Below are 15,105 nucleotides of genomic sequence, written 5' to 3'. Positions count from 1 at the left end.
CAGGGGAGTCAGATTGCCAGAGAGGTTTCCCCACATCTGCTACAGCTTTTTATTGTGTGTAATAAATCAACTCTTTAATATTAGTCAGCCTTGCTTGTTCTATGTAGTGTTTGTCTTGTCTTGTTTGTCCTGCATGTTACAACATTGCGTTTTTGCACTATGATGTGTTTTCTTTGTCTCTTTTCTGCATGTATGGAGTAACATCCTGAGGAAAAGCTGGAAAGTCATACAAACAGATATCCACCATTAGAGACTTTAATACCATTGGACTTTAATATTCACCTTTGGACTGTATCGGCGCCGGTTTATATTGTTTATTTTGTGTTTTGTTAGAAAGGAAAGGTATACAGGGATATACCAAATAAGTAAACATGGGAAGGATGTTGATCCAGGGAATAATCTGGTTGCAAAGTTTGGAGTCAAGAAGGAATTTATTTCCCCCCTTATGAGCTATCATTGGATGATATTTCACTGTGGTTGTTTATTTGCCTTCCTCTGGATCAAAATACTGTATGTACGGATATAGGATAAAGTATATGTCGCCTACATTTAGCATAGGTTGACCTGGATGTATGGAATATCTTTTATCAACCTCATCTACTATGTAACGAATATGTTCCATATCTTAATGAAATAATATCTTCCTCTTATAATTTGTCAGTGATAAATGAACTAATTTGAAAGGTAATATGGAAAAATTCATTTTTGAGGCTTGTTCTATAAAGTGCTATAACACTGACCTGGCTCTACTGCACGGAAAGCCACATCGAAGACAACTAAGTTTTCTGTGCGGTAGCACCGGATCAGCTTTATCCTAAATTCTGTACTATAATGTACTCATTTCTTTCACCATAAAGGGAAGCACACCTTGATACCAGATAAACCTTATGCACAATTTAATAAAGGCCCATATTTACTAAGCAGTCTCCTGCCTTAAGACACCTTGCAGCACTGACAGACACATTACAGCTTATTGACTTCAATGTGCTGCAAGGTGTTTTCCAATGCCAAAAAGTGCAGGGTAGCATAAGTCTGCTTAGTAATTATGGCCCTAAATCCAAGATGTAAAAACTGGATTAAACCATCTTTTACAGAAGGGCGATCATTATCCCAAATAGGATCATGTTAACATTGGCAGTTATATAATATGTTCTATTGTTTAAGTCTTAGTTGCCGTTGGTTGGATAAGTATTGTATAACTATTTGTAAAACATTTGTAATGCTGGTTTGTACAGTAACTGTTTGTAAATGTTATAACATTAGATTAGGGAGTTTGTTTTATTAATCTTCTCAATTTTCCTGTGACTTGCTTCAGTGATCTCTTACTTAAGTAAGTTTGACTTCTCACAGAAAGGACTTATGTGAATTGAATTACATAATTATGGGGTTATAAAAACAGGAATTGTCCCACACCTGAATAATAATCTTAGTACTGCATGTTTATAGGGGATTCTTTACCTCTATATTAAAATTATCATTTACAGATGTAGCTAGACTGTGTTTTCTTTAAATCGTGACATAAAAAGCAAAACACTGTGGACTGTTCTTTATTTCTGAATGGGACCACCCAAAGTGAGGATTCCCATCAGAAAAAAAAACGTAGTATGGCTACAGTACATTTCTACAGTATATCTCTTGCCCGATCCTTTTGATTGTACTCTGGGCTAATCATAAATCTACAATCCATATAGTTCAAATAAATAAAAGAAGGGATAAAGGACTGTCATCCTAAAAGTGTGTCACATTTGGCACCCATAATTATTTATAATGATTTATATTAACAGGGGTGTTTGTTTTTCATTGTCCATTGAACACTATGCAAACTCTGTGATATACTGCTTTATAGTGGGCTACTGTGTATTGTGTTTCTTGGTGGAAACATGAAGCCTGCTACATGTAAATCTGTACTAATCACAGAGATTTAACCCACCAAACCATTAACTGTCAAACATTTTCTGTGGTCCCATGTAAGACTGAACCTACTATAGAACATTTCTGGTCTTCTCTGAACCTAGAGAGTAAAATAAAAGGATTTGTATTGATGAGATAGATCCAGCCAGGCAAATTCAATTTAAAAAGAAGATATGTGTGTCTCTGAAGTGATTTTGAGAACATACAACAACTCGGCAGAAATTCTACAGAAGCAAAAATAGCTTCCCCCTCCCACCCCACCAATACTATATATGAGATTTTAAATAAGGAAAAACCTGTTATAATCTCATATTTTATTGCAGGTTTTTAAAATTTGATGTGAAGGGGTTCTGAGCATTAACACAAGGGAAGGGGAAACAATAACATAAATATTACACTATATTGAAAAATAGGGACCTGATTATGATTTACACATCTTTATACAAGTCTGTTATACAATTTCTCAAAAATATCCAAGCTGACAGCTTTATTAATAATATAATTTTATTTAATTAATAATATATATCCATTTTTAATAATAAAAAAAAAAGCATCACCAACTTTAGCTTTACTGGCCTAAAGGTAAATGATGATAGATAGATAGATAGATAGATAGATAGATAGATAGATACTGTAGATAGATAGACAAAGCTTTACTTTGCCTTACGACCAAGAGTTAACACTTAACACACCAGACTAACATTCGCCATAAAACTCCTGCCAACAGTTAACTTATAACAATCAAAACATGAAATATATGTAAAATCCAATGTTCCCAGCACTCATAAAAGATAAATAGAAAAGGTACAGTATATGCCAAATGTTTTAATGGAGAAGAAAAGCACAAACCCATAAGGAGTATAAGTAAATCACAATACCATAACAAATGTGACCAGGGAGAAAGAAAAAACAACGTGAAGGGAAAGGGAGGGCTTTGCAGGGGGGAGGAGGTGGTGCAAACAACGTGAAGATGCGGGAAAGGGGGGTAACATTTCGGGGTTAGGACCCCATTTTCAGGCCCGTTCCCAAAGGGCAAAAAATAAAGTCCAATGGTACTCTACTTCCTTTGACCATGTAAAAAACTCCCTGCAAAAAATGCAAAAAACCTCAACAAAGTCAACCGCACAGGGAAAAGGTGAACAATTAGTCCGACACCTTCAGCAGAGAAATGGATATACAGTTCCTAATTGTCCTACTCTCGTATCAGACAAAAGATTGTACATTTTATTGACCCTACTTCAGCTCTATAACATGAAATCCAGAGAGGACATGCCCGGAGTAAAGTTTGGGTTACGAAAAGAGGTAACATTGGGGAAATTTCACTTCCCAGTTGAGTACAACATTTTTAATAGAGATGGTAAATGTCACAATTAAAACTACAAATTCATTGCAGACTTTTGACCAAAATGTAATCAGCAAATGGATACTGTATTAGTAGGCAGTTTGGACAGTAACAGATTCGGATGAATGCTCTTGATTACACTTGCATTTTCCTTTCACTAAGAATGTCATAAAATCCACCCATTTGTTTGTTTGTTTGTGATTCGCATGCACACGCGCTAAGGCCCTCCAACTTTCTCACTGTTGTTCACATTGTGATTGAGAGTGAAGAGAGCAGGGTGTGGCATAGTGGCTGGGTTTGTGTGTCAGTGTCACGAAGGAACAGCACTTTTAACACTTTATACCTTCTGGGATAATTCAATAGGCAAAACAAGATAGTGGAAAAAAATGAGGTTTATTCAGGTGAAACCCACATACACACAATGGATATACAAAATACAGAGAGAATACAAACTTACTGGGGGTCAGGGGTCAAAAACTAGCCTCAAATAGGTGCAGGGGGCCTGCTTCAGAAAGCTTACCCTGACCGGGACCACGTCCCAAGTTTCTTGGTACTCTTTTTGGGTAGAAAACCCAACCACGACTGCTACGTTTTATTCTGAGAACTTGGTCCTCGCGTCTGACAGCCTCAGCTACAGTGGGCAGGCTTTCCTAGCTCCAAAAATGAAGCTGGTTGCCCTGCTATTAGTTTTAAATACTTGGGCATATGGTTTGACTCCCATTTAACATTCGGGATGCACATTGATACCCTCACATCCAAAACGTACGCCAAACTAGGTGTATTTTACAGGAACAAATCCTACCTAAGTCTGCTGGTCAGACAGCGTATCGCACAGCAGATGCTAATGCCTATTATCGACTATGGGGACATAGTTTATGGCTCGACACCCCAAACCCACTTTAGCAAACTTGATACCTTCTACAATTCAATATGCCATTTTGTCCTCCAATGTAACTGCAACACACACAACTGCGAAATACTCAAAGAACTAGAGTGGCCATCACTTGAGTCTAGGCGCAAAGTTCACCTTTCCTGTTGACAAAGTGAGAATAGAGGGTGGGGGGAGGTCTGACATAAACAGCACTGGGTTCTATGCTGCCATTTTAAGTCAGCATCCATCTTAGGTGCCTGATATTGTCTACTGTCTGTATGAAAGTTGGTATGGAATTTAGTTTAAAGGCATTTTTATTTTCCTGCTCCTGAAGTCTTAAATGATATTAAGCTGTTCAACTAAGCCACAAGACCTTGAAGAGGGGACAAAAGCGTGAATGTTATAAAAATAAAAGATAGATAACACCATGTCTCGCATTCCGAGGGGGTTGCCCATGAAGTCCCGTATGTAGAGGAAAAGTCACTGGCCCGTATAAGGAATATACAAATTAGTTGGGCAATGGATGGGGCATCAAGTCTTATGAACTTAGATTGTATCAAAGTCAGGTTCACATTGGCTATTTAGTTTTAATTTGAGGAACATTAAAAGGGAATACCTCTGTCTATATGCGGATGCTAAGACAGAAGTAAACACATTGATACAAGAATTTATTCCTAGGTATAAATTATCTCCCTATGAGAAACTATGGGATGACTTATGACTATCAGCAGTCCAAAGGAACGAATTAAGGACCATGTTATTGGTAATAAAACAATAAGTCGGATGCAACTAATACATTTTTTGAGTCTCTCTAGGCAAAGTTGAAAGTGCACCTACTCGAGGTGGGGTTAATAGTCAAATATGTCCTACGTAAGCATGCTCTTCATCCCAGGTGAAAAGGCCTATACTAACCATCAATACAGCAATTAAAGTGGCAGAGTTCTTTCACTGGACCCAAAGTACAGTAAAGCTCGTTTCAGCTCCACCAAAGACCAAAGTCACCTAAAGCACAGCCGCATCAAGTTAACGTCTTGCCGAGTCAAAACTCTAACCGTTAACCAACGAGGAAATTAAAACACCAGGCTAAGGCCCGGTCTTAATCCGAACATTTAGCTTCACTTTTCAAAGACTCAATATTTTTATTTTTAGAGTGTGTTAAGTTAGAAATTTAAGATGTAGCTACAATTGAGCCTTGATGGGAGGATTGGTTTCCTGGAACTGTGGCTTGTGAAAGCTCTTGTATGTGTTTTGGCAGTACTCATCACTCTCTATGTATGTGTCATGTGCAGCAAAACTTTGATCCAGAAGTGTGTTGCACCTCCACCGAAAGGAGGGGGTCACCCAGGGGCCTGTGTCAGCCACAAGGAAGGGATCATAAGTCAGCCATTTTGACCCATCGCAGACATCGTCTGTTCTGATATTCTGAGTGAATGATGTATACAGTGCATGCAGGGGTGATGATCAGGCATCCGCTTCCACAGATACCAAACCCCTTCAATTCTCAGTAATAGAATGTTGTGATGATTCTGAAAATATATAATGATAGAGATAGATGCCATTTTCTTTTATCTAGCAACTGCATACCCAAAGAAAGGTTGCTTGCATAAAATAAGGTTTTTAGTATTATGTGTATAATTTCTGTATTTTCCCATTTTTTTAAGGGTGTATCACACACTAGGAACAAGAATCAATTTATGGGTCAAGTGTCTCCACCAACCATGAAACCTGTGTAAAAATGAATTTTTAGTCAGATAACAATTTACAGGAAGGATGTGGCCTTAATTTTGCACTTTTTAATTTCATCATTAAACCAAGAACAGGTTCAGATTAGGCTTATGGCCTTACAGAACAGAATTGCTTTAGACTATGTTTTAGCTTCAAAAGGAGGGGTATGTGTCCTAGTTGAAGAACAATGTTGTGTTTTCATTCAAGATCAGAGTAGCAATGTGCAGCATGAACTAGATGAAATAAAGAGATTCAAAAGAGGCTTACAAAGGGAAGGGACAGAATATCACCCCTTGGGGTTAGATGGATGACTTAAATCACTTGGAGCAAAAACGTACGAATGCTTTGGTGTGTGTGGGAGTGTTACTTGTTGTCATATGTGTGTGTCACGTGTTGCAGAGGTATGATCCACAAATTTGCCACCCCCTCCAATCAGATGCCACTCTTTGCTGATGCCAGAAACAGCAATCCCTTGAAGAAAGAAGATGCCAAGTACAGTGTTCTACCTCTGGAAAATAATTTGGCCACAGCGCCTTACGAGACTATGACAGTGAAGGGCGTGCGCCCTTGTCCTCTGAGTCATGCCAATGAGCAGTATCAGATGATGGAGCACCCCAGTATACAATACGAGTCTGTCTATGTACCCCTGGACTAACATCATAAACTTAATTCTCAAAAGCATGTTTTTAGAATAAAAAAGTAGGGAACTGACAAAGTGAGAATATCATGCAAGGAGGGGGGGAGGGAGGTCTGACATAAACAGCACTGGGATCTACGCCGCCATTTTAAGTCAGCATCCATCTTAGGTGCCTGATATTGTCTATTGTCTGTATGAAAGTTGGTATGGAAGTTAGTTTAAAGACATTTTTATTTTTCCTGCTCCTGAAGTCTTAAATGATATTAAGCTGTTCAACTAAGCCACAAGACCTTTAAGAGGAGACAAAAGTGCGAATGTTATGAAAATAAAAGATAGATAACACCATGTCTCGCATTCCGAGGAAGGTGCCCATGAAGTCCCGTATGTAGTGGAAAAGTCACCGGCCCGTATAAGGAATATTAGCTGAGTCATTTCAGTTCTAATATGAATCCCATAATAATACTGTTAACTCAATGTGTTCATATTCATATTCTGTTTATCTTATATGCTTACACTACCGACACGTTTTATCCGAGCACGGCTAGCACCGCAAGCCGGGGGATGCCCCGGCGTGCTAGCCGCACTCCCTCAGCGTGCCGCGCATCACCGATGTGCGGTCACGCGTCATCGGGTGCCTGCGCCCCCTGCACGCGCGTCCAGGACTCCCCGAGGGAGCCCTGGTGTCCCGCGATGTGGGGGACGGCGGCAGGGGTTTCCGGGGGACCCGGCGGACCCGGCAGCGGGAGAGAGAGCGCCCCGATCGGAGGGCGCTCCTCCGCTGCTTCGGCGCGCGCCCGGCACCCTCCGGCGCGCGCCAGGTTACTGCTGCGGCCGAGAACGGGCAAATGCTCGAATAAACTCGGCCGCAGCAGTACGTAGTGACGCACATGCAACCTCGTTTAGGGGGCGTGGTCTTAGTATTTTGTGTATAAATAAGGCCTGTATGCCACCATGTCGTTGGGGGAGTTTTATTTTGAAACTCTCCTCTGCGTGTGCACCGTACACCGCAATAAACGTATTTGTTATTCTGCAAAATGATCCTCAGATTGATGACTCTTATCTATTCACGCTTTTCACACTGTCTTGCCTTCAAATAGATTCTGGGCAAGTTACCCATCTATCTGAACAAGCTCCTCACCCCTACCATATGCAGCACTTATCATCTGAGATCCGACTCTAAAAGACTGTTCATGGTTCCAAGGATCAGCAAAGTATCTGGCCGCTCCTTCTTCTCTTACCATTCACCCCAAAACTGGAACAATCTACCGGAGACTCTCACAGCAATCAGCAGTCTATGTTCTTTCAAAACTAAAGCTGTCTCACATTTTAATCTGGTCTGTAACTGTTACATATGCTTATAATATATATTATCTCTAACTGTGCATGCTGTGTCTTGTATATAATGTATACTCTGTTCACTTATGTAATTGTATTTGTAACCATGTATTGTTTGTCATCTTAACTCTATGCCCAGGACATACTTAAAAACGAGAGGTAACTCTCAATGTATTACTTCCTGGTAAAATAAATAAATAAATTAGTAAAGAGCAACTTTGAAAAGTCTGCCTTTGCTTCACCGACTCAAGCCACAGATCATCTGGTTCTCTGATCAGGCGTCTCCTTACATTCCATCCGAGCATGGAAGTTGGAGCGGTGACCAGTCAGAGCGTGGGAAATTTCCCTAACAGCCACTCAGAATGGGGATCATCTGGCTGCTGATGTCAGAGGAAGGGGCATGCCAAGTTGGCTCGAAAAGCTAGGCGAGCGGGAAATATGAATCGGCCAATGAGATATCTTCCCCTAGTCAACCCATTGCCCTCTACTGGGCAGGCTCCACCAGGTGATGCCCGGTCTGACTGTATAGACATTAATACATTAATGCCCGGGCTGACTGTATAGACATTAATACAGCTCAACCCCATTATAGCACGATCCGCTACAACGCGGATCCGCATATAATGCAGTCTCAGCTTAGCTCCCGTTTAAAATATATATATATTTTTTAAACAAAATGACCACCGCGATCAGGTGTTATGTGAGGACATACCTGGCATCTGCAGCTCTTTCCTGCTTCATCAGCTTCGGCGAGTGTGTGTGTTCTGTTTAAATAAGGCTCTTGTTGCCTGTCCTTTCCCCTATGGCTTTTGACATCCAAAGACTATCTCCCAGCATGCTCGCTGCCTGACAGAGCCTCGTGATGTGTTATTAAAGTTTGCCCCCAAAAAATATAACACGTCTCATTATGTGGACCCGGAGTACCGCATTATAATGGGGTTCAGCTCTACATATTTTATAAAACATACTACACTGCTTTATTAAACATATATCTCTTGGGGAACCTTATATATGTGGAGGATATGGGTCTAGGACATTTGAGCTCGAAAACCAGGACTCTGGGGAACACTGTGTTGCCCCGGTGTAATTCACCTTGCTGACCCACAAATCATGACTGCGCGGCATGGAGAATTACGGGACTACCGGTAACTTTGTCCCCCGAACTCCTGGAAACAAGATAGGTTTTGACCCAATATCCCACCTAAAACTCCCACTCCCAAAGTCTCATGTTTATTGGGAAAGGTGAACAGGTAAAACCCAGAAAAGGACATGTCTTAGTTATACATTATAGTGTCCCTGGCTTATGGTGCTACTTAAGCTGCCAGGGACCCACAATTTTCAAGGGTAACCAGTCGAGCTTCACCTTTATTATGAAGACTGGATACCCCATTCCATCTCACTCAGCAGGTAAGGACTTTAGGGAGTCGGGACAGGCATGCATAGGAGGTAACAAGCAGGGAGCAGAACATCACAAGAGAGAGATTATTTTTGTTTTTTATCGAGAGTGATTGCAGGGCCAGCAGGGGTTCTTGTGATGCTCACACTGAGAGACTGAGGAGGGATTGTTCCACAGGCTCTTTTAGAAGTGCATGTACTGTACAGTTTGGAGTAAAAGCATGTGAATGCTTTAGGATTTTCACATATTTCACATATTTCACATATTTCAAACATAACATTTTATTAAATCTTAATCTATCCTAACAATAAATTAAGATAACCTGATTAAACAAATTACATAAAAACATGATACATTTTTCAACGTGTAATCTTAAATGATTCAACATTCAATATCCATGTGTTAAAATATAGGTGAACCTTTAGATTCAGTACTTAGTGGCGCCCCCTTCAGCAGCAACGACTTTAACTACTGTAAGCATTTCCTGCAACTGCTGGTCCTCTCTCACATCAGTTTTGAGGAATTTTGGACCATTACTCCTTACAGAACTGCTTCAACTCAGAGACATTTGAGGGCTTCCTTACATGGACAGCTCGCTTTATAAGAAATTGGGGGTGTTACCAGCACTGAAAAAAAATAAAGATTCAACACTGGAATATGCCAAAAAAATATTGTATAGAAACAAATATATAAAATACAATGTCACGTATGCTACAGAAATATCATGCCTAGGATCTAAGAGTACATACAGTTGCCATACTGGTGGGTTTGAGGAGGGAGGTGAGAGGGGGAGAGAACGGGACTCACAAGGGGGAAAAAGAGTGAAGGGTAAAGGGTATTCAGTGAAAGCCAAAACTGAACAGAGCTGATGTGGTAGAGTAAGGGGGGCAAAGTTTGGGGGCAGAATGCCCCTTCCTCAGGTCCATTCCCACAGACCCCAAAAGGAACCTGTGGTATTTCCTTTCAAACCTAATCACATTTGTCTCCCTCAAATAAAAATGGTGTTTAAATCCACCAAAGAATATAGTGTAAAGTTGTACTACCAAAGACAGGGGAATCACTTAATATATATTCTATCTCTTGACAGCTATACCAAAGTACAGTACATAATAATTGTAAATCATAATGTTTTCACAACCACTGTTATATACTGTATAGGTTCAACTTGTTTTCAGAGATGGTTGGTCCCTACTGGTAATGGTATTGGTGCAGACACAGGTTTGAGCAGGTACTCAGTTGGAGGCAGATTGGCCAGACTTGTTTGAGAAGGTCTATTATTCAATCTCTTGGTCCTGGCCAATCTGTGTCTAATTGAATTCCTCCACCCATCAAAGTTTGGTGTTTCTTTGTAGAATTTGTACTTGTCAAAGATTTACTCATAGATTTCAGATAGAGTTGCACTCTTATCTGCCCTGACGTAAATGTCGCAATATATAATATAGGCATAACTACAAGCTGGTCTTGTTTGGCAAGGAGTAAGCGCCATGTCCCATGGCATGCACAGCACAAAAGTTATGACACAGATTACTTAAATGCATATTTTTTTTTAATAAAGTGTAAAACTGCAACAGTAGATATGTACAGTACTGTATAAAGTCATTAGACAAAGAGACATGTACATTCTCCTCCTTAGACACCTCTACTGTAGCATTCAGAGTATCATTGGAAAACATATTCAGTGCGCCACCTGCTGGACACACACTGAACTGCAACAACACAAATAATAATTCTGTCTGACCACAAACAAAGTCCATGGAGACCCAGTGTGGGCTCTGTGCGGCGTGGTGAATGGCGACTCTGTGGATGAGGTGCACACTTTTTGGGGACAAATTCACATAAATCTTGTTTTAACTGTAGTGCAGTCTCAATCTCATAGTTGCTTTTCTAAGGGCCTCTTTCACTTGTTTGTTCCTCAGTGTGTAGATGAAGGGATTCATGAATGGAGTCACCACTGTATATAACAAGGCTAGGAGCTTGTTGAATTCAAAGCTGTAAACTGTTTCTGGAGTGACATACATGAAGATCATAGCACCATAAAAGATGACAACCACGGTAAGATGAGCTGCACAGGTAGAGAAGGTTTTCTGTCTACCTTCAGAAGAGGGGATTCTTAATATAGTTACAATGATCTGCACATAAGATGCCAAAGTGAGAATACAAGAGCCCAACAGAATTGTGGAAGCTAAGGTCACAGCCACAGTTTCCATGGTGAATGGGTTTTTGCAGGAGAGTTTCAAGACTGGCCTAAGATCGCAGAAGAAATGTTTAATTTCATTAGGGCCACAGAAGTGCAGCTGAGAGACCAAGATGATAGCCCCAAACGTAGCTATGAAACCAGTGATCCAGGAAAAGAATGCAAGTTGTACACTTGCCCTAGTATTCATGAGTACTGAGTAGTGAAATGGTTGGCATATTGCTAGGTATCTGTCATAGGCCATGACCCCCAAAAGGAAACATTCAGTAGAACCCAAGGACCCAAAGAAATACAGCTGTACAATGCATGCTATGAAAGACACAGTTCGGTTCTCTGTAATGATATTTGAGAGCATCTTGGGAATAATGTTAGATGTGTACAATATCTCCAAAAATGATAAGTTACTTAAGAAAAAATACATTGGTGTATGCAGGCGAGTATCACTACAGACAGTGGTGATGATAGCAGTATTCCCCATGACTGTCAGGATATAGATAAACAGAAATATAATGAACAAAGCTAACGTAAAACCATAACTACCAGAAAACCCCAAAAGAATAAAATCGGTCACTAGAGTTGTATTCCCACCACTCATATTGTTGTGTAAAACTCTGTGAAATATTAAAATGTTAATAGTATCACAGAAGCATTTTCATTTGTTTTAGATAGACCATATATTGTATGTATTGTAGATTTACATGTTTTCCCTTCTGATGCAACCTAATGTAATATTTTATTAATTAGGGTTATTAATCTGTTTTTTATATTGATAATGTAGTTTAAAAATTGCAAACGACCTGTAATAATTAGTTTTCTTTAAATACAGTATGAAACCACTTTAGATGCTGGATTATTGGAGTCATGCAGAATCACAGTCATAATTTACAGCACCTGAGGGAACAGAAAACATACATTAGAATACATAGATACATACAATCAAAATATCCTACACTATGATATTTGAGTTATTAATTAATATGTTCTAATTTTCCTTTGCTATATTTTCTGAAAAGAATATTTAGTGGCCAAAGGTGTACTAAAAAGAACTGGTCCGGTGCATCAATACAAGAGTATAAAATTATTTTAGGTACTGTAAGTGGCCAAAGCTTAGTACTGTAGAAACCATTTTATAATGATAGAGATATTTGACATCTATATATGCTATAATTTAAATTATAAAGAACTCTCTTTTTGATCTATTATAACCTACACCAAATAAGATTCTTAAATGTACTCGACTATAATTGTGGGTAAATGATAAAGGGCACGTTATCTGTTGTAACATTTTTAACAAAACATGATTTGTATATGGGGAGCGCAGGTGAGTCAACCCAAAATAGAAAAAAGAAATATAGTGAAGTCCATTTGTCACCAAAGTATATGTGGGAAACAAACCCATGAGATACACTCATATGAGGTCAGGATAAAGGAAGCATTTTAGTAAAGCACCTGGGGCATGGAACTGCTCCTCTGTGCTTGCAGATCGTACCTGCAGTGTTTCACTCAGAAATAAAATGGAGAGCTGGGCATAATATATTATATAGCAACAAATATATTTAATATGCATCACAAGGTATCAAGTATAAAATGAGAAAATATGCAACAATTTGTTAGGAAATCTGCAAGTGTCTGTTGCTTCAGACCTCAGCAGATCAGACCTCAGCAGATCACATGGATCAGACCTCAGCAGATCAGATGGATCAGACTTTAGCAGATCAGACCTCAGCAGATCAGACGGATTAGACCTCAACAGATTAGACCTCAGTAGATCAGACCTCAGCAGATCAGACGGATTAGAGCTCAGCAGATCAGATGGATCAGACTTTAGCAGATCAGACCTCAGCAGATCAGACCTCAGCAGATCACATGGATCAGACCTCAGCAGATCAGATGGATCAGACATTAGCAGATCAGACCTCAGAAGATCAGATGGATTAGACCTCAGCAGATTAGACCTCAGCAGATCAGACCTCAGAAGATCAGATGGATTAGACCTCAGCAGATTAGACCTCAGCAGATCAGACCTCAGCAGATCAGACGGATTAGAGCTCAGCAGATTAGACCTCAGTAGATCAGACCTCAGCAGATCAGACGGATTAGAGCTCAGCAGATCAGACCTCAGCAGATTAGACCTCAGAAGATTAGACCTCAGAAGATTAGAGCTCAGCAGATTAGACCTCAGCAGATTAGACCTCAGCAGATCAGACGGATTAGAGCTCAGCAGATCAGACCTCGGCAGACCCGGGAAGTAGCCAACCCTTACAGGTTTCTTTGCAAATTGTTTACTGTGCTTTATGGGAAGCAACCACTTCCTGCCATTTGCAGGGCTTTATTTATTTTAAAATAAAGTATTTAAATTCAGGATGTGTCTGGCACTCTTGGAGATGGCATAGTCAATATTTTTGTCCCTTTTATGTTATACTGTAGACACATTTGTGCATATCCGCCATGTAGTTAAAAATGAGTGTTCATCCCTGTGGTTGCTCCCTCCCCGGATTTCATTAATAAACCACTTCAACATTCTGGTTGCCAGTTTAATGTTCCTTGTGGAGCCTACCTAAGATACTTGTGAGTTATACTAATAGCTAGATTAGCTACATGTGTGAGCAGTGAGCAGATCAAAAGTATGATGCCACAGTTATGTTACCCATGTGCTAGTTTAGCTCACATTGCTAGAGCTGCTGCCTAGAAAAGCAGTGGTTGTGGGATCTAGTCCTGCTATGTCTGACGGACACCAGGACACCATTCCAGCCATTAGGTGCATTAGGCTTATCAACTCTATATCATTGGTATGGAAATCTTTTTCACAAATTAGTCTTTCTCTAAGTGAAACACAGCAAGTAAGATCTGGAAGCACAGAGGAGCAGTTTCAAGCTGCCGGATCTACAGTATACCAAAACACCTCCTTTATCCTGACCCCATGTGAGTGTATCTATTGGGCTCGTTTCACACATATCATTTGTTGCTAAATGGACTTCACTATACAGTAGCTATTTTCCTATGTTGGGTTGCTACAGGCCCGAGCTGCAACTACACTTTACATTTGACTATTAACATTTTTATACAACAAGAAATCCTTTTACTGATTTCTGGAAAGATTTTGGAATCACATTACCCTAATTTCACTATCAACATGTATGTACAGCTACAGCGGCCGTTATCCAAACAAATCGCGGTGCCGATTTCATGTGCTCTGCTGTACTCCACGCAGCATGAGCACGGCCAATCACCCCAAGGCACGCGCACTTATCCCAATTGCTTTGTTTGAATTTCATGGATTCTATTTCTTTGTGTGCAATGAAATTAATGAATTGTAATGTGTACAGTACTGTGCTACTGTGCTACTGTGCTACTGTGTCACTGTGCTACTGTGCTACTGTGTCACTGTGCTACTGTCCTACTGTGTCAATTTAAGGTGTTTAAAAAACAGAATTCTAAAATGCCATTTTCTGCACTCGCCGCACTTGCGTCTTAAGGTGGTAAGGTTGTAAGACATCCCATGTCATGACATCGGTATTCCGATGTACACAACGCGTGAAGTGTTTGAATTACAGCTGCTGCAGCTGAATATATCTATGAATGTAACATAATGCACTTATTATGTCACTGGGGTTAGCGTTTCTTATGTTTGGATAGCAATATGAAAACAGTAGGATGTAAACTGGATAACCTCGTAAAACAAAAATAAAAAAAG

General features: G+C 40.0%; 1 protein-coding gene across 1 annotated transcript; it reads right to left on the bottom strand.

Annotated features, from left to right (window-relative positions):
* Positions 1-157: 157 nt before the first annotated feature.
* LOC142464611 (olfactory receptor 6F1-like) lies at positions 158-12,006 on the bottom strand. Its single transcript, XM_075567981.1, is given in 2 exon segments — positions 158-216; positions 10,956-12,006. Coding segments are annotated over 2 exon segments (1,110 nt in total).
* Positions 12,007-15,105: the final 3,099 nt, after the last annotated feature.

This window comes from Ascaphus truei, chromosome 13 (assembly GCF_040206685.1).
Source record: "Ascaphus truei isolate aAscTru1 chromosome 13, aAscTru1.hap1, whole genome shotgun sequence".
NCBI lineage: Eukaryota > Metazoa > Chordata > Amphibia > Anura > Ascaphidae > Ascaphus > Ascaphus truei.
Note: the sequence above shows the minus strand (reverse complement) of the source record. Positions and strands in the feature narration are given on the sequence as shown.